Source organism: Eschrichtius robustus, chromosome 11, assembly GCF_028021215.1.
Source record: "Eschrichtius robustus isolate mEscRob2 chromosome 11, mEscRob2.pri, whole genome shotgun sequence".
NCBI classification, from domain to species: domain Eukaryota; kingdom Metazoa; phylum Chordata; class Mammalia; order Artiodactyla; family Eschrichtiidae; genus Eschrichtius; species Eschrichtius robustus.
In genome coordinates this window covers 109,547,467-109,568,149 of record NC_090834.1, presented here as the reverse complement: position 1 = coordinate 109,568,149, position 20,683 = coordinate 109,547,467, and the positions used below count along the sequence as shown (strand labels likewise).

The 20,683-nt window shown below is 53.3% G+C and overlaps 1 protein-coding gene across 2 annotated transcripts in view; it reads right to left on the bottom strand.

Annotated features, from left to right (window-relative positions):
- LRP5 (LDL receptor related protein 5) overlaps positions 1-20,683 on the bottom strand; it is a 109,955-nt gene that overhangs the window by 68,581 nt on the left and 20,691 nt on the right. For both annotated transcript variants that reach the window (XM_068554907.1, XM_068554908.1), the window contains exons 2-4: positions 12,051-12,447; positions 4,949-5,146; positions 703-899 (exon numbers count right to left, since the gene is read on the bottom strand). In XM_068554907.1, coding sequence (XP_068411008.1) covers positions 703-899; positions 4,949-5,146; positions 12,051-12,447 — 792 coding nt within the window. The remainder of the gene's footprint in view (positions 1-702; positions 900-4,948; positions 5,147-12,050; positions 12,448-20,683) is intronic.

Genomic DNA, 20,683 nt, shown 5'->3' with positions numbered 1-20,683 from the left:
GAGGCCTGTCTTATCTCTGGGACATGCCTGGACCCCACGGGCTCGGCACAGAAGCTTGGTGGCCACACCTGGCCACTGGGCCGAGCCTCTGGTAGCTGATGACAATGCTTTTCATTCTCCCAAGCCCTTGCACAACCAACGTGCAGATGAACTGACAAATACTCCTGGCATCTCACTCTGCCCAGGACAGGGTAGAGGGTGGTACCCATGAAATGTAAAGCATGAAACCCACCTGCGTGTAAGGACCACGATGTTCTCCCCAGAAAACCACTCCAGAGAGCCCCACCCCTGGGAGCCCACTCTTAAGTACAAAATTGGAACCTTCAGCAGCACCGTGGCCAGAATCCGCCCCTCTCCGTGGTCCCCATGGGAACCAGTGGTGGTCCCCGTAAGAACAGGTGGTGGTCCTCGTGGGAGCGGGTGAGCCCAAGGCCCTGGCCCTGCTTGCTGGCTGCCTGTCACAGGAGCTTTTCACCATCAGGGACCCCTGCCACGACCCCATGGGGACCCCAGGCTGAGAACTTTGACTTGGAGCAGATTTTTCATGAATAAACACGTAACTTCCACGGGGCCTTGAAAACAGGGCAACCTTCCTTGGGAATCCCTTTGCCACCCCCGAGGACCGCTGGGGCAGGGCCCTGCCTGAAGCAACCCCGACACCAGCTCTGCAGAGGGGCCTCTCCCAGCCTGGCCCCGACTTACAGTAAGGCTGCCGCTCTGGGCTGAGCACTTGGATATCCATGGGCGAGTAGAGAGCGCTAAGGATCTCCTTCCTCTTGTCTCCAGTCCTCTTGTTACAGGCGTGGATGGAGCGGGTCTGCCAGTCTGTCCAGTACAGAGTGTCTCCAGAGAGCGTCAGGGCAAAAGGGTGCGTCAGACTGCCCTCCACGACCTTCTGCCTGCGGGGCGGGGGAGGCGGGTGAAGGAGCCGTCAGGGGGTCCCCATCGTGCTCCCCATTTTGAAAGCCTTCCATTGTCACTGCTGACCCATCGACATCACACAGGACAACAGGAGCAGTGATGCAGCAGCGTGAGACCAGGCCAGGGCATCCCAGGAACCCTCTGCCGGGGTGCGCAGGGCACCTTCCAGACCCAGCCAGCCTCCCGCCACCCCTGACAGTGACGTAGGGGACCCTGCACACCTAGCTGCTCCCTGTCTAACCCGTTTCCAGAAGGGGGGCTGTTGCCAAAGTGCCCCACAGAGAAGAAAGAAGGAAGAAAAGTGGCAGGGAGGAAGCCACACCTGGTGACAACAAGATGATGAGAAGCACACCTGTCCTGCCCTGATGCTTTAACAACATAACACAAATCGGAACAAAGGTATTGATATTTGCTCATTCCTACGATGCCAATAATTTATATTATCAAAGCAAATTAAACTTGTACCAGCGTTAAAAAAAAAAGCTATTCTCATCTGTGTATTTATAACACCCATCAAACGAGAACTTGTTTTTAATGAGATTATGGACGACGGTAAGAGAATCGTAATTCACACAGCTGGTAGTGTGCGATTATCTGGTTTAATGACCCGCGCCCCACTATAGGCTTCCTGAGGTGGACGCTGTGGATGCGTGGTCACCACCATGTCCTCAGTCCCTGGTACAGCACTGAGGAGGGAGTCACACTCAAAAGGTATCACTGAACAACCAAAAATCATACATTCGTGCTCTTTCCCAACCTGACCCGACATTGCCTCTTCCCTGTTTTCTTGATGTCACTTTTTAAAAAGATTTATTGACTAAAAAGGATCATGAGAGAATACTATGAACAATTATATACCAACAAATTAGACAACCTAGATGAAATGGATAAATTCCTAGAACCATACTATCTTCCAAGACTGAATCGTGAAGAACCAGAAAATCTGAATAGACCGAGAATTAGTAATGAAATTGAATCAGTAATCAAAAAACTTCCCCAAAACAGAAGTCCAGGTCCAGATGGCTTCATCGGTGAATTCTAACAAACATTTAAAGAAGAGTTAATACCTATCCTTCTCAAATTATTCCAAAAAATAGAAGAGGAAGAACAGAACAGCTATTACCAAAAAGACAAGAAACGATAAATGTTGGCAGCGATGTGGAGAAAAGGGAACCCTCGTGCACTGTTTGTGGGAATGTAAATTGGTGCGGGCACTATGAAGAACAGTATGGAGGTTCCTTAAAAAACTAAAAATAGAACTACCATATGATCCAGAAATCCCACATCTGGGTATTTTCCCAAAGAAAATGAAAACACAAATTTGAAAAGATGTATGTACCCCTATGTTCACTGCAGCATTATTTACAATGGCCAAGGTATGGAAGTAACCTACGTGTCTGTCGAGAGATGAACTGAATGGATAAAGAAAAGACGGTGTGTGTGCGCGCGCGTGTGTGTGTGGTGTGTACATATATATATATATATATATATATATATATATATATATATGTACACACACACACAATGGAATACTACTCAGCCATAACAAAGAATGAAACCTTGTCATTTGTGGCAACATGAATGGACCTGGAGAGTATTATGCTAAGTGAAAAAGGTCAGACAGAGAGAAACAAATACCGTATGATTTCACTTATATATGAAATCTAAAAAACAAAAGAGAAACAGATTCATAGATACAGAGAACCAACAGGTGTTTGCCAGAGGGGGCGGGTAGGGGAACAGATGAAACAGATGAAGGAGATCAGAGGTACAAACTTCCAGCTACAAGATAAATAAGTCATGGGGGACTTCCCTGGTGGCTCAGTGGTTAAGAATCCACCGGCCAATGCACGGGACACGGGTTCGAGCCCTGGTCCGGGAAGACCCCACGTGCCGTGGAGCAATTAAGCCCATGCGCCACAACTACTGAGCCTGCACTCTAGAGCCCACGAGCCACAACTACTGAGCCCATGTGCCACAACTACTGAAGCCTGCATGCCTAGAGCCCATGCTCTGCAACAAGAGAAGCCACCACAATGAGAAGCCCGTGCACCGCAATGAAGAGTAGCCCCCGCTCATCACAACTAGAGAGAGCCTGCACACAGCAACAAAGACCCAACGCAGCCAAAAATAAATAAATTTTTTAAAAAACTCAAATCTTAAAAAAAAAAAAAAGTCATGGGGATGTATGTAATGTACACCTAGGGGATATAGCCAATAATACTATAATAACTTTGCTTGGTGATGGATGGTTAACTGTTCTCACTGTGACCATTTCATAATTGAATCACTATGTTTTACACCTGAAACTAATGTAATATCGTATGTTAACTATAACTCAATAAAAAAAATATTAAAACCCAGACCCACAGATACAGAGAACAGAGAACAGAACTCAGAGATACAGAGAACCCCTGGTTCCAGGGGAGGGGGGTGGGCGAAATGGGTACAGGGGATCAAAAGGTGCCGATTTCCAGTTATAAGATAAGTAAGTCCTGGGGATGTAACATACAGCATGGTGACTATAGTTAACAATATTGTATTGTATATTTAAAAGTTGCCAAGAGAGTGGATCTTAAAAGTTCTCATCACAAGGAGAAAAAACTGTAACTATGTATAGCGATGGATGTTAACTAAACTTATTGTGGTCATGATTTTGCAATATACACGTATAACAAATCACAACAAATCACGTCATACGCCTAAAATGAATACAATGTTATACGCCAATTGTATCGTGATCAAAAACCAAAAACAGGACCTCCCTGGTGGTGCAGTGGTTAAGCATCCGCCTGCCGATGCAGGGGACGTGAGTTCGAGCCCTGATCTGGGAAGATCCCACATGCCGCGGAGCAACCAAGCCCGTGTGCCACAACTACCGAGCCTGCGCTCTAGAGCCCACGAGCCACAACCGCTGAGCCCGCCTGTCACAACTACTGAAGCCCACGCGCCTAGAGCCCGTGCTCCGCAACAAGAGAAGTCACCGCAATGAGAAGCCCGCGCACCGCAACGAAGAGCAGCCCCCCGCTCGCCGCAACTAGAGAAAGCCCGTGCGCAGCAACGAAGACCCAACGCAGCCAAAAATAAATTAATTAAATAAATAAATTTAAAAAAAAAAAAAAACAAAAAACCAAACATACCAAAAAATGTCTTGAGGTGAAATTCACATATCACCAAATTAACCATTTCAAAGTGAATAATTCAGGGCTGCGTAGCACATTCACAATGTGCAACCATCACCACCAGCTACTTCCCAAACGTGTCCATCCCCACAGGAAAACCCTGAACACACCAAGCAGGTACTCCTCATCTCCCCTCCCCCCACAGCCCCTGGAAACAGCAGTCTGCCCTCTGTCCCTAAGGATTCGCCTATTCTGGACTTTTCACATCAGTGAAGTCACACGATATGTGGCCTTTGGTGTCCAGCTTCTCTCACTTGAAAGGCCCATCCATGGTGTGGCATCACACGTGCTTCATTCCTCGTTATGGCTGAGCACCATACAGCTCAGATATGTACAGATATGCCACATCTTGCTTATCCATCCGTCATTCATCTGTTGGTGGACATTTCAGTTGTTTCTACCTTTTAGCTATTGTGGATGCTCCCGCGGCGGCTGTTCGCATACAAGTATTTATTTCGATACCAATTTTCAATTCACTGGGGGCATAAACCTAGGAGCGGAATTGCTGGATCCTACGTTAATTCAGTGTTCACACCCTGAGGAGCCATGAAACTGCTTTGGATGTAGGGCTCTTTATAGCCTTTTCGATCCCACTGAGAATGAGCATTCTACATTTTGCTGTAAAATAGATGCGGAAGCTTCCCCAGACCCTGCTTGGGCGGGATGTCAGACATGGTGTGTGCACCGTTACAGATCTCAGCTCTGAAAAGGCCTGCAGGCCTCAGGCCCCCAGGGTTTCAGGTGTGAGACCGCTGGCCTGAGTTGAGAAGGATCAGCCAACGCCCAGCTGGGACTGGCCAGGGCCCCGTGGGGAAGGTGGGGGCCCAGAGTCCGGCGGCACTTACCGGAAGGAGCCGTCCAGGTTGGCACGGTGGATGAAGCTGAGCTTGGCGTCTGCCCAATACAGCTTCTGCTCCTCCAGGTCGATGGTCAGCCCGTTGGGCCAGTAAATGTCCGAGTCCACGATAACCTTCCGGGTGCTGCCATCCATCCCTGCCCGTTCGATCCGGGGTATCTCTCCCCAGTCTGTCCAGTACATGTACCTAACAAGGAGGACAGAAGCACGATGAGAAAAGCTCATTTTTGTTTTGTTCTTGTTTTCTGTCCATATGAATGCAAGCGTATGAAACAGGGACAGTGAATTTGTCCTGAAATCTCACCCAATGTTTAGGGCCGAGGGTATTATTACTTCCGATTTGCTTTCTAAGCAGTCAGTAATATATATATATATATATATTTTTTTTTTAATTTTATTTATTTATTTATTTATTTTTTAAATTTATTTATGGCTGTGTTGGGTCTTCGTTTCTGTGCGAGGGCTTTCTCTAGTTGCGGCAAGCGGGGGCCACTCTTCATCGCGGTGCGCGGGCCTCTCACCGTCGCGGCCTCTCTTGTTGCGGAGCACAGGCTCCAGACGCGCAGGCTCAGCAATTGTGGCTCACGGGCTTAGTCGCTCCGCGGCATGTGGGATCTTCCGAGACCAGGGCTCGAATTCGCGTCCCCTGCATTGGCAGGCAGATTCTCAACCACTGCGCCACCAGGGAAGCCCCTCAGTAATATATTAATTTTTTTTTTTTTTTTGGCCACACTGCTTGCAGGATCTTATTAGTTCCCCAACCAAGGCTTGAACCCAGGCCCTCGGCAGCGAAAGCACAGAATCCTAACCACTGGACCGCCAGGGAATTCCCTGTAATATATTAATTTTTAATCAAAGTTGGATAATCAAATATACTTGTTTCCACTTGTTCTCATTTAGCAACATATTCTAGGTATCCTCTTCTTACTAATCGAAATCTTCCTTGTTCTTTTAATGGCTATATAGTACGGTAAGTTATTTAAGTGATTCCACATTGAACGTTTGCTTTGCTTCTGATTTTTTGCTACTACGAAAACGCCGTAAATGAACTTCTAAAAGGCAATTAAAATATGTAAAATGGAATATTATTCAGTGCTAAGAAGAAATGAGCTATTAAGCCATGAAAAGACACGGAGGAACATTAAATGCATGTTACTAAGTGAAAGAAGCCAACGTGAAAAGGCTACACGTTCTATGGTTCCCGCATACGACACTGCTGAAGGTAAAACTATGGAGACAGAAAAAGATCAGGGGCTGCCAGGGACTGGGGAGGGATGAACGGAGCACATCGGATGGAGCACAGAGGATCTGTAGGGCAGCAAAACGATTCTGTAGGATAATACAACCATGGATACGTGACATGAAATCTTTGTCAAAAGACATTAAATGTACACGGGTATACGGGAACTCTCTGTACCTTGCCCTCAACTTTTCTGTGAGCCTAAAACTGCTTTAAAAAAATGAAGTCTGGGCTTCCCTGGTGGCGCAGTGGTTGAGAATCTGCCTGCCGATGCAGGGGACACGGGTTCGAGCCCTGGTCTGGGAGGATCCCGCATGCCGCGGAGCAACTGGGCCCGTGAGCCACAACTACTGAGCCTGCACGTCTGGAGCCTGTGCTCCGCAACGAGAGAGGCCACGATGGTGAGAGGCCCCGCGCACCGCGATGAAGAGTGGCCCCCGCTTGCCACAACTGGAGAAAGCCCTCGCACAGAAACGAAGACCCAACACAGCCAAAAAATATATATATATAGATAAATAAATAATAATTTTAAAAAAAAAATGAAGTCTGTTAAAAACAACAATGCGTAGGTGAGGTATACACTGAAACACACCAGTTATTCCTGGGTGGGTTGTGGGTGATTCGGCTCTGTTTAACCATGTTCTTAGGGTTTCCAGCCAGAAACCACCGCCTCCTTAGAAGCGTCCTTATTTGATGTCCCTTCCCATGAGCAGAGATAATATGCAGGCATCTGGGCTGATGGGTTCAAACCCCACCAGCGCCCAGATGTCCAGGCGGGGCGCCCTCTCAGCATGGCTCTTCAGTGGAAAGCAGAGGGAACCACACCAGCCTGGAGGACAGGAGTCCCTTGGGTTTCTGGCCCAGTCGGCTGTGGACAAGCCACGGGGCACAAGGGGTGGCAGAGTGTCTCTCCGCAGAGAAGGGGGACAGTGCCTGGATTTCCCTTTGAGGAACCTCCCCTCCACGCGAGGTCCATGAACTCTCCAGGTGGTATGTCTGCTCCCACACCCCCTCCTGGGGTGGGCACAGATCAGCCCTGAGCCATCAGCAAACCCCATTACCCTCAGCCTTAGTGGCTGCTTTAGAGACAGGCAGATGGGAGTCGGCCTGGAAGGGGAGGGCAGGGGGCTCCTGGGAGCCACCTGTGCCATCGTGGGAGGGCCTGCCGGGAAAGAGAGCACAAGCCCAGACGGGGAGAGGCGGGGCCGTGGGACATAGTGGGAGTGAGAAAAGGTCACTTCTCAGACGCCCTAGTTCCTTGGGCCCATAGGCTTGCTTCCCTTCGAGCTGCTTCTATTACCGATCAAGTCCCCTCCCCTCACTCCCTCCCCACTCCCGCTCTCAGCCTCCACGTCTTCACAGGTAAAACCTCAGCCCTTTCAGCAAAGCCTGAGCTGCCGTCCACCAGGGACCAGCAAAGTCATGAGGGACATGGGGAGAACAGGCCCAGCCTTGCCCTTTGGTGGGGGTCTCTGTCCAGCAGGAGAGAGCAAATGACACGCACACAAGCTGCCACTCCCCTGAGACGGGAGTGTCGAGGGCCACCCCCATTCATGGGGCCATGCGGCCTCCCCAGAGGGGTGTCACTTCGGAGCTGGCACTGTTGCCACCTGCTAGACGGGTTATGACAGATGATGAGAATATGCTCCTGGGGGCTTCACGTGCGGCGAGGGGCCAACCACACCCCGCCATTGTCACCAAGCTCCCCTGCTCTCCAGCCCCCATGGGGACAGAGAACTCGGAACACCTCTCCAACAAGCTCTCCACTCTGCTCTCCACTGAAGAAGTGATGCAGGGACTATTCCCATTGGACAGGTGAGAAAACCGAGGCTCCGGAAGGCTGCGCTGCCCCAGGTCACAAGCTCTGGGAGCACAACACGGTTCTCCGGTTGAGGTCAGAGCCTGGCCGCTGTCTGACCCACCCCCCAGCATGGGGTGGTGGTGAACGTCTCCGGGCACCCGAGGCTCGCAGGTGCCGTCGGCCAGCTCAGCAAAGGCTCCCGCCGGCCTGGTGCAGGCACCTTTCTCTCCCTGTGCTTTTCCCACCCCCAGCAGCCTGGAAAGAGCCCAGCCCTCCCGCCGGCTGCCCAGAAGGTATCAGGAGAATCAATCTCAGAGCCATCCACTCACATGCTCCCTGAATGCTCCTCGGTGGCCAACGGGAAAGGCCGGAAAATGTGCAGGCTCAGGACCTCCGCGAGGAGCATAATTCAAATTCTTTCCCCGGGGTTTCATAACAGAGGCCCGGCTGGTTTCCTTAAATGGGGAATTTGCAAGCCACCCCGTTCCCAGAGCCCAGCTGGCGTGGATGTGCTTGTGCAGAGCCTTCAACGCTGCCACAGGCCCAGCCAAGCTCCACGGAGGAAAATCAAGTCCTGAAGCAAAGCCCTGCAGCCTGGTCTCGGCCCAGAGGGCAGAGGCTGGCTGCGGTTGTGGTTGTGTGTTATTTTAGGGAAGGGCCATTTTGCATTTTAAAGAGGGGGTTGGGTTTCAGCCCGGCTTTAACTGGAGACCCAGGAGCCACTGCAGCCCCTCGTGGGCTGGGTCAGGCCTGGGCCACCCCCCCCAGCGCTGGGCCGATGTCTTCCCGGCCCCGGGTCCTCAGGGCCAGAGAGGCCTCCCTGGAGCCCGCTCTGCCGCCCACCTGGGCACCTGGTGCTGGGAGGGGAGGCGCCTCCCCAGCCTCGCCGGGACACCTGCCCTTTGCCACCCGTGCTGCTGAACCTGACCAAGTCCAGGCCCTGGGCTCTGCGGGCCCTCCTGGCTACGGGGCTCTTGGTCACGTGCACCCTGACATGGACGTTCAGACTGAGAACCTTCCTTCCTGATGACGCATCCGGGGCAGTATTCCCTCATCTGAGGAGGGACCCTAGCTGTGAGGCAGAAAGGCTGCATCACAAGAGGACACACGGAGACCACGGAGGTTCCAACAGGGCCGGGAGGAGGCAGACGCTGCCCCCTGCAGACGCGAGTCTGTGGCCAGGACGGAGAATGAAGCCCACTATCCCCGCCCTCAGGACAGCAGTCCTGCCCCCAGGACTCAGCTCAAACTCATGGCAAGGACCACCGCCAGGCCAGTATTTGGCAGAGTGGGGTGCTGCCCACGGTCCCTATGCACTGGCCTGGAGTCCTCGCCTCCTGGGCAACGGTGTCTAAGGGGACGGAGCGGACACTGCTAACCTCGACCACACCACAGACGAAGCTGGGACCAGAGTCCAGCGTTCTCACCGTCATTCGATCTGGTGAGTGGGACACTTAGCACCACCACTTCGCTCCACCACGCATCAGACACATCACTGGGGCGGCGGGAGATGTGGGGGAGAGGCTGGGGCCTCAGATATCCTGCCCAGGGCATCAACACCAAAGTCAACTCCGCCTCAGGGGCCGGGGTGTGATCCCAGCAGGATCCGGGGGAAGAACTCAGAGGCAAGATCAGAAAAGATTTCAAACATTTAATAAAAAAAGACAGAGCCAGAGACGGACCAACTCCTAGGGATGCTACAGGCAAAGCCAGCCTGGGTGTGAGCATGAAGACGACTGCTCCCAACCAAGCATCAAGCACCTCCCCACTGAGCACCTCCCAACCAAGTACCAACCACCTCCCAACTGAGCACCTCCCAACCAAGTACCAAGCACCTCCTCACTGAGCACTTCCCAACCAAGCATCAAACACCTCCCAACTGAGCACTCCCCAACTAAGTACTAAGCATCTCCCAACTGAGCACTTCCCAACCAAATACCAAGCACCTCCCAACTGAGCACTTCCCAACCGAGCATCAAGCACCAAGCACTCCCAACTGAGCACCTCCTAACCAAGCACCAAGCACCTCCCAACTGAGCACTTCCCAACCAAGTACCAAGCACCTCCTCACTGAGCACTTCCCAACCAAGCATCAAACACCTCCCAACTGAGCACTTCCCAACTAAGTACCAAGCACCTCCCAACTGAGCACTTCCCAACCAAGTACCAAGCACCTCCTCACTGAGCACTTCCCAACCGAGCATCAAACACCTCCCAACTGAGCACTTCCCAACTAAGTACCAAGCACCGCCCAACTGAGCACTTCCCAACCAAGTACCAAGCACCTCCTCACTGAGCACTTCCCAACCAAGCATCAAACACCTCCCAACTGAGCACTTCCCAACTAAGTACTAAGCATCTCCCCACTGAGCACCTCCCAACCAAGTACCAACCACCTCCCAACTGAGCACTTCCCAACTAAGTACCAAGCACCTCCCAACTGAGCACTTCCCAACTGAGCATCAAGCACCTCCCAACCGAGCATCAAGCACCAAGCACTCCCAACTGAGCACCTCCCAACCAAGCATCAAACACCTCCCCACTGAGCACCTCCCAACCAAGCACCAAGCACCTCCCCACTGAGCACCTCCCAACCAAGTACCAACCACCTCCCAACTGAGCACTTCCCAACCAAGTACCAAGCACCTCCTCACTGAGCACTTCCCAACCAAGCATCAAACACCTCCCAACTGAGCACTTCCCAACTAAGTACTAAGCATCTCCCAACTGAGCACTTCCCAACCAAATACCAAGCACCTCCCAACTGAGCACTTTCCACCCGAGCATCAAGCACCTCCCAACCGAGCATCAAGCACCAAGCACCTCCCAACTGAGCACTTCCCAACCAAGTATCAAGCACCTCCCAATGGAGCTCACACACACACAAACACTCAGCTTTTAAACCAGCAGCTCCAGAAGGCACCAGCTATTCTGACATCAAAAGCCAGTCTAGTGCACTTTCTCAGTCAACACGCCGAGAAGCCCCCCGTAAGGAGGTTTACTTGGCCACCAAAGCACCCCCTCACCCAGGGTGCTCCCCGAGCTACCCACACACCAGCACTGGCAAGACAGGCCTCCGCCTCCCAAACCTCATTCCACCCACCCCAGGGCGGGCTGAGAGGCCCCTCCATGCTGGGCTGCAGGCAGAGCGGCCAGTGTCACCACCCCTCCAGGGCAAGGAAGGGCACTGCCAGGGGCAACAGCAAGTCAGGGGCATCAGGACCAGAACCCAGAGTCCTATGGTGTTTCTGTTCCAGATGCGCGACAGCCGTTTCTGACACATGAACAGCAGAGAAGTGGGCAGACACAGCAGTGGGTCGAGCACGGCCAGGAGGCAGGCGCCTGGCTTGATGCAGCCTGGCTAAGAGTGTGTCCTTCCCAGCTGGCAGGAAGAGGGAATAGAGGGCCGAGGGATGAGTGAACGAACAGCTACCGCTCATGAAAGTCTGCAATGAGCCTGGCCTGGCCGTGCAGCTCGGTCATCTCCCCACAGTCTCTCCATCCCAGCCTTCAACTCTGCACATGTTCTTAGCTTTACCGCCACTCACAAAACCCCACCTGGAACTCATGGCTGGGCCCTGAGGCTTCGTAGGTCACGTGAGCTCAGCCAGACTGGGAGGCAGGGGGAAGCAGAGGGCTTCCAGAAGACACCAGAGAAACCATCCGCAGCAAGTTCCACTTCTGGACAAGGCGTTTCACTTTTCCACCCGTTTTCAGCTGACGCAGTCATAAAGGAAGCGAAAGGTGTGAGTTCTACCTGTCAGAACGCTCGCACCTCCTCGGACACCGTCACACACACATCTGAGACGTTTAATGATTCGAATCCACGGCCAAGCACATCAGTTGCCTCAGAGGCAGCGAGTTTTAAAAAAAAACCACACTACAGGGTTTCAAGGGGAAATCGTTCGCAACAACAACAAATTCTGAAAGCGAACTCATTTTAAGACTGCCGCGTTTTCTCTAAAAAAGGTACGTGGGCTCAAGTAAGTTCCAGAGGGAAATCACGACCCCACCCACCCGCACCAGGGGGAGGAGAGGTACTGGGTTTACCCGTGAGCGGGGTCCAAGGCGATGGCCCGCGGCTGATCCAGGTCCTGCCAGAAGAGGACCTTCCGGGACGTCCCATTGAGATTGGCCACCTCGATGCGATTGGTCTCCGAGTCCGTCCAGTACAGCTTCTTGCCGACCCAGTCGCAGGCCAGGCCGTCGGGCGACACCAGGCCGGAGATGACCACGTTCTGCACGGCAGCCCCGGTCTGGTTCAGGTAGGTCTGCTTGATGGCCTCCTCGCTCACATCCGTCCAGTACACGGCTCCCTTGGAGAACTGGAAATCCACCGCGGCCGCATCCTCCAGGCCGCTGACCACAATGGTGGACTCCAACTTGACTCCGCCGGCGTCCACCAGCCGTACGTCCCGGCGGTTGGCAAACAGGAGGAGCGGCGAGGCTGTGGGGGCAGAAGCAAACCGTGAGGACCGCAGGCTGAGCCGCGGGCCGCACAGCCCAGGACGGGGGGCTAGGTGCCCGGACCCTGCCCGGCCCGCGCCCGAGGCTCCCGGCTCCTTCCTTCCATCCCCAGCCACTGCCGGGAAGGCACCTGGGTGGGTCCAGCCACCCATTCAGACGCTCTTTCAACGCAGCAGACAGCACTGCAGTTACTGAAATCATGAAACCGTGTGTCCCACCCAGGCCCCCCCTCTGCAGGGCAGGAGGACACGCGGAGGGTTCGAGGTCAGGACGGTCTCCGGGGCTCCGCCACTCCCACCATCACCATCATGATGTCACGTCTACAGTTCTTTGTGGCAGAAGGGACACGGCAAAAATCGAACACCGGGATGTAACAACTACATCCGAGCTGGGCATCCTGAACGCCTTGCAAGGAGGAGATGGCCACCAAAGAACACCTGTCCCTAATCTCACCCCTCCCTGCCCCAAGCAGGTACACACAGATAATAAAGAGTGCGCATCCGCACAGGCTGATGGCTCTCTGCAGGTCACACACAGCACACAGGGCTGGGCAGGCTCCTCTCTGAGCCCCCTGGGCTCTCGGCACGCAGGCCTGGGCCGTGGGTGACAGTTCACCCATTTTACAGAAGGGTAAGATAAGGCTTCGAGAGGAACAAAGTTCAACAGCACACCAGAGGTGCCACACTCTGGAACACGCATCGTGTGCTGGTTGCACAGGTGTATTTAGTTTGTAAAAAGGCATCACTTTTCTGCGTATATGCACTTCAGTAAAAAGGTTTTTTTAATTAAAAATGGAAGTTTCCCTGTTTGCCCAGCTGCTACAATATGCTGAGGGTCCCATTGGACCCTGCACTCCAGGACGGCTTGTCTGCCCGTCTAAGAATGCCCTGCCCTGCCCAGGGCCAGCACACAGCAGCTGCTCTATAAATACATTTCATCCTCCCCCCCCCAGCCCCTAGCACCCTAACTTCAAGACAGTGAGTCACCTCTGCCCTGTGAGAGGTGAGATGGGAAAGGGTGGGGTGCCCAGAAGGGTCTGGGTCCCCACTGCCAGCCAGAGGTTCCAGAGAGCAGAGTGGCAGTGACACACACCACGGGAGGCACTGCCGGCAGTCGGGTGCTATCCGAGGGTCAGAGGCCGGCCGGTCGGAGGACAGTGGGCAAGGGGATGATACCCAGGATCAGGGAGGGTCCAGACCTTCAGAGGAGGAAGAATCGTACAGACCAGAGGCAGAGGGCCTTCGCAGGAAGAGTCATGTGGGATCTGGAGGCCCGTGGACCGAGGCAGCAAAGCTGCTGCAAACAGACACCCCACAGCACACGCAGGGCGACGGGTGCCCCCAGAGCACCTGCCCATTCATCGTCACCAGGGCCCCGCCGGCCACTGGAGCGCAGACGACCAGTAATCCCACCCCGCCTGCGAGGTTCACCGTGCCCGGCCTCCTGAGATTCCTCCCCTCTCATCCGGCGAAGGCAGGACCGGCCCGGGTGGTTCCTAACCTCGGGGGTCACAGAGCCCTCTGATAAGCTGACCCTCTCCCCAGAAACAGACACACACAGGTGCACAGACCAAGGCCCCGTGACGTTCCTCCACCAGGGTGGACCCAGCTCCCGCCTGAGAACCCCTTGCGAAGGCCAGCAGGGAGGACGCTGACTTCTCTCTCTTCTCTAAACTAGCACCTCTGGGCGACAGTGCAAGGGACCATCTCAGGAGAAGGCAAGCTCCCCGCTGCCACAGGTATTCCAGTGGGAGTTGGTGGCCACAGGTGAGGGACGAAACTCACCCGGCATCAGCGTCAAGAGGTGGACGGCCCCGCAGACAGGAGTCTCCAATCAGAGGCGTTCCAGCCCCCAGGGGAAGCGCTTTGGAGGGAGGTACCCACGGGGCGAGTCGCCAGTCCCAGCTGTTGGCCAGACACCCAGTAAGTTAACCCTTCCCGGCAGCCAAAGTCCCAGAGGAGACCAGGGAGCCTGGGCTGGGGGAGAATCCGGAGGCAGGGAGCCCTGGAAGCTGCCCCCGGCACAAAAAATCCTAATTCTGCTCCGTTCTTTCTCCCCGAACTGGAAAGACCACATTTTCCCCACAGTTTACACTCTGGGCAGTTCAGGTGCACCCTTCAAAGGCCACAGGTGATGGGGGGTGGATTTCAATTTCCTGCGCTTTTCCCAAACTGAGACTCCTAGGAGGGCCAGGGCGGGCAGGCTCTCTCCAGGAGAAGCCACTCCTGCTTCGAAGACATTTAGAAACCACCACACACTCAACTCCTAAGTTTGAAGAGGCACCCACTTCACACTCCCGTCACCCTGGGGACTCATGGCGATAGGGGCCTCTTGTGGGGGGCTGCCCCCCCCAGCTGGCACCTACCCGCCCACTGCCCCTCCTAGGGCTTGGGGAGCCCCGACTGATGCGGCCCCAAGCCTACCAAGGGCCACGGGTACCCTGGCTCATCTGGGGGATGTGGCCTCCTGGGGCCCCTCCTGCCCCACAGGAGGAGAGAGGCGGGGGAGGCGGGCAGGATTAGAGTAGCCAGGTGAGGGGCTGGCGTCGGGACAGGCTGTCCTGAGGAGTGATGCACTGGGCTGAGTCCACGACAGAGCCAGCCAGTGGGCAGGCAGCGGGGTGTCGTGTAGCACATGTCAGCCTGGCTGGGACATGCAACCGAACCAAGAACCCACCCTCGTGTCCTGTATTACGTGGGGGGAAAAGACAACAAGCGACCCACATGATGGGTATGGCGATGTCAGTTATGCCTCGCAACATCAATGCTGCGGTTTGCAAAACAGAGCAGGGTAAAGGATTTGGGAGTGGGGTCTGCCGTTTCACATAAGATGGTCAGGGTGGCCTCGCTGAGAAAGCGACACCTGGGCAAAGACTTGAAGGGGGCGAGAGAGGGCCGGAGGGAGGGCATCCTGGCAGAGGGGATGACCAGTGCAAAGGTCCTGGGGCAAAGCATGCAGGAGGCGGCAGATGGTCCTATGTGCTCCTTCCCGAAGTAACATGCCCACAGGCCCAAGACCCTGTACGTCAGGGGGCTCAGGTGCGTATCTCCCAGCTGCGGAGACTGCAGCTCCTGGAAGAGTGCTTTGACCTGCCCCAGGTCACTCCAGGGATGATCTCTTGACCAGTGGCCCAAGATTTTGGGGCAGTGAGGAGAAGAAACAAGCAGTGTGAGGAGGGAGAGGAGTGCAGGGCAGAGAGGCTGAGAGCTGGGCCGGCAGCCCAGCCACCACTGCACCCCAGGACTCACGCGGGGTCACCTGGCCGCCACAGATGCAGGAACAGCCCTTCTAGGAAATACCGCGGTATCTGGTATTAAGGACCATAAAACATTCAAACCCTCTCCCTAGGGATCGGCCTCACAGGACCTTATCCCAAGGAACACCTGAAGGAAGGAAAAGGTCCTAGACACAATATTTGCTGCAGCCTTCCTTATAATAAGAAAAATAAACAAATAAAAAATCTCCAACATCGGGGTGCCTAGGCTGTTCTCTCAGTAGAAAGTTGTGCCCATTAAAGTAGTAAGAAAATGACTGCAGTGACACCAGAAAATGTGTAAGAAATGTTAAGTCAACACACACACACGACGTAACTATAAACCCCGATTTGTACTAGAATTGCAGGTATGAGAAGGTGCTAGGTGGGGACAAAGATTGAAAAAAGGACTGCATAATGAAAGATGACTTTGTTGAGTCTCTGGATAAATACCTTTAAGTGTTTTAACCCCAGGTTCCATTTATGTTCCTATGACATTCTCTGTGCAAGTTTCTTTTTTTTTCAGGACCACGTATCGCAAGGGTACACAGACCGGGTCGGCCCCCCGAGTGAGCAGCCTGAAGCCAGCTCAGGGGCACGGCTCAGATCTGGGCCTCCCTGAGCTCAGCGTCCTGTGAGATGGGGGTCCTCACCGCAACCCCACCTCAGAGACAGTGAGGCTTCAACAGAACAATTCATACAAAGCCTCAGCCCGGTAGCAGCACATTTTAGGCACTCAGTAAACACCAGCCGGGGCAGCGCTGGTACGTGTAGCTCATTAAATGTTTCTTTCATCCAGTCCCGGGCCGGTCCTGCTACAAAGGAAAGCACATCAGCTCAGACTCTCGTTCAAACCCCAGCCTGGCCTCCAGCTGCGAGATTTGGGGCCAGACTTTTTATCTCTGCTCTGAGCCTGTTTCCTCATCCATCCAGCAGGAAATGGTAATTACTTAAAAGGCACCGCTGGCTGCTGTGGGGCTGCAGTGCAGAGCACCCAGCAGGTCCTCAAAAAGTTACCTGTCAAGGGGCTTCCCTGGTGGCGCAGTGGTTAAGAATCCGCCTGCCAGTGCAGGGGATGCGGGTTCAGTCCCTGGTCTGGGAAGATCCCACATGCCGCGGAGCAACTAAGCCCGTGCACCACAACTACTGAGCCTGCGCTCTAGAGCCCGCAAGCCAAAACTACTGAGCCCGCGAGCCACAACTACTGAGCCCGCGCGCCTGGAGCCCGCGCTCCGCGACGGGAGAAGCCACTGCAATGAGAAGCCCGCGCACTGCAACGAAAAGTAGGCCCTGCTCACCGCCAACTAGAAAAAAGCCCGCGCACAGCAACAAAGACCCAGTGCAGCCAAAAATAATTAATTAATTTTAAAAAGTTACCCATCGAGTTACCACGTGACCCAGCAATTCCACTCCCAGGTGTGTACCCAAGAGAACTAAGAGGACTCAAATAAATACTTGTACATGCATGGTCACAGCAGCACGATTCACAATCGCCCAAAGGCAGAGGTAGCCCAAATGTCCATCCACGGACAAATGGATAAACAAAATGTGCTCTATCCATACAATGAAATATCATTCAGCCATAAAAAGCAGTGAAGGACTGACACAGGCTACAACGTGGATGAGCCTTGAAAACATGATGTTCCAGAAGAAGACAGACACAAAAGGCCACACAGCATAGGATTCCAGTCACACGAAATGTCCCAAGTAGGCAAATCCACAAAGACAGACACACAGATTAGTAGTGTAGTGGCCAGGGGCTGGTGGGGGGGGGGGGGGGGGGGGGGGGGGGGGGGGCGGGGAATGAGGCAAAACCGCTTAATGGGGACAGGGTTTCCTATGGGGGCAATGGAATGTTCTGGAACTAGATCGTGGTGGCTACCCAACATTGTGAATGCACCAAAGGCCAGTGGATTATTCACTTTAAAATGGTTAATTTTACGTTGCATAAATTTCACCTCAATAGATAATTTCTAAAGGCACCATTGCACCCCAAGCCCACTGAATTCCCCCCGTGACCTTCTTCCTTCATCCTGGCTTCCCAATCGGCTACCTCAGGCATGGATGACCCTTTCTGTGACCCTGAATTCACGCAGCCCCATCTTGGCCTGGCCCTCAGAACACCCACAGAGTTCTGCGGGTTCTCCGCGTTTCCCTGCCAGGGGACGGGGAGTAGACCACTCCCACCTATTTCTAGGGTAGGTGTGCCGTTCCCAGCATCCTCGGCCCGTCAGTGTCAGAAAAAGGCCACTCTTTCCCCTCCTGGCCCGGGTACCAGGACCCGTGATTAACGTGCAGTCCCTACCACAGTGGAATCAGAAGTCTGAAGATCCAATGCCAACAATCCCATTTTAACCCATGTAAGCATAGCCAGTATTTATATATAGAATTCATAGCAGATGTCTGGGCTTCCATTCCAATAGCCTGTATTTTACGCTGTTCACATGGTTACACTAAACACAACCCAACTCACTGTAACCCAATCCTCTGCTACTACACCAAAATAAGCAACGTTTTTAGTACATGCCTTATTGATATTCACCAAGCGTTACATTGCTCACTGGAGCAGGCTGGAGGCTGGAGGCAAACTATGGATTTACGGGTCAGGAGTGGTCCTTCGTCCCACACCAGCACCACGGGGAAGGCCAAGAAATGGAAGACAACGTGGGGTACACTCAGGGAGCCTACAGCGCAGTTGGGCAGGACACACATTATACACACATGCGCACATGCAGTTAACCACCTAAGCGGGAAGAGAAGGCAGGTGAGTGACATGGACAGGGAGGTGCCTGGAGGAGAACAAGCTGTCTGGTGAAGCTGGGCGGCCTCCCTGGAGGAGGCAGACATGAACAAGACTTAGCGAATGCCTAGCATGCGGAGGTCCGACCCCGAGATGCAGCTATGTGCTCAAGGCAATGAGTTCTACCCACAATTACTTTCCTGACGCCTAACGGCTCTGGGTGGCTTCTAGCTTGGGCTTCTCAAACTGGGCACTCGCCACCCCTCCTTCCCACTTGCTCATACCTGCATCCCCAAGGGCAGGAGCTCCTCCTCCAGCTGTGCCTGCGTCTGCTTCCACGTGCCCTCTGTTCTGTACTTGCCCAGCCCCGCACCACACCACGTGCTGGGCAGGAGGCTTTGCAACCAGCCCCGACTGCCGGAAGAGACAGTCCCTCCTAATTCGTGTCCTTCAGAAAGTCCTGGCTGCCCCGGGTCCACTACATCCCTTTACACATTTTACAACCAGCTCCCCAAGTTCCATAAAATCCGCGTTGGGATTTTTCATGGCATTGCTTTTAAAGTGTTTACAATATGAAAAAAGCAAAAATGTCAGAGCTTAGCTGGCAGGACAGAGAGACAATGATGTTCATGACACTGTTGTCTGTGGTGGTGAAAGCCTGGGTTTACTAGTTTATTCAGTTATGGTGGGAGGTGGATGGGGGTGATGGTTGTACAACACATGAATGTACTTCATGCTACCGAACTGGACACTTTAAAATGGCTAAGAGGGTAAATTTTAAGTTATGTGTATTTTAACACTATTCAAAATAATAACATGAATAAAAACTGATGGTCTAGTAATACTGTAGAATATTATAAGCTACTAAAAAGAATGACTCAGAACTACAGCTACAGCCTTCATTCAGGATTTGTTATTTACATGTTGGCTGGTCATTAAAGCATGTCTACTATGTGCTATTTATTCGTTAACTGAAGCCAGTGTAGACTCATCTATACCTATTTCGTGAAATGGGTTAAGATCTAATCTTCCCATTTACTCTGATGTTCAAATGTTTCCTACGTTTGGACAGTGAGAGTCCCTTTACGTTGGCTCTTGGGTCCCCTTGACACGTCCCCACCTTCGCTTGAGGATTTCTTTACTTTCTTTCTGGGACAGTGACACGCTCCAGGCTCACGTGTATTTCTCCCTGCCCCCGCCGGAGAATCGGCCCTTCCTCGAGGAGCTCTGGTTCCTTTGAGTGGAGACTGATCCTTAGAAGCCAAGACCTGGGTGCTGGGTGTGCTCGCTGCTTCTGGGCCTTCTCGGCAGACGGAGCTGGGAAACATACACACAGTCTCTCCTCCTTATTCACAGATGCCAGCCTGAAGGGTCGCCCACTGGCTCAGATTTATTTATAACCCTATCGATGCCCAGGAGCTTTCCAATCATTCCTGGACACGCACATGCACAGAGGGGCGGAAAAACAGAGTCGCCTGACACCCCAGCACCCAGCCAAGGTGGCACAGGCGAGCTCTGCCCTCCTGCCTCAGCTCACACTGTAAACGAGCGTCCTCTCCAGTCGTTAGTGCCACATTGTTGGCATTTCTGTGCTTTCTGTGGGTGATTTCACTGTTGAAAACGGCCCCAGACACAGGGCTGAGGGGCTGTTGGTGTGCGGGGTAGCTGCAGTGTGGTGTACGCACAGAGGAAATGGGCGTTAGATGAGCTTACAGCATTACTGGTCATGGGTCAGTGTGAATGAACCAGCAATACCTATTACATCAGGTGTCTTTAAACAGAAACACACGTCCAACAAGGCTGCGTGTCGATCGGCAGATGAAAATGTGACCAGAAGCTCTGGGGGGGAACCCAAGCCTGTATCTCCCCCAGGACCAGTGGTCCAGAATTCTCTCATTCGGTGTTTGCAGTGGCTTTATACACCAGAACTACTGTGAATAACGAAAACCCACTGTATATGTATATACGTACATTCCTACACACACACCCATAATATTTCTCTTTCTCTCTGTGTGTGTGTGTACACGTGGTAAAAATCCATGACTTCATGGCTGTCCTTGCAATGTTAAACCTTTCAAACCTGCTCAATATCACCAACTCCCAACCACTCCCATAGGCTCTGCTGGCCTCCCCGCCACCAACCTCCCCCAGCCCATGTCACCAGTGGCACCTCTACGTGGCACCCCACCATGACCTCACATCCTCAAATGCCAGGCACCAACA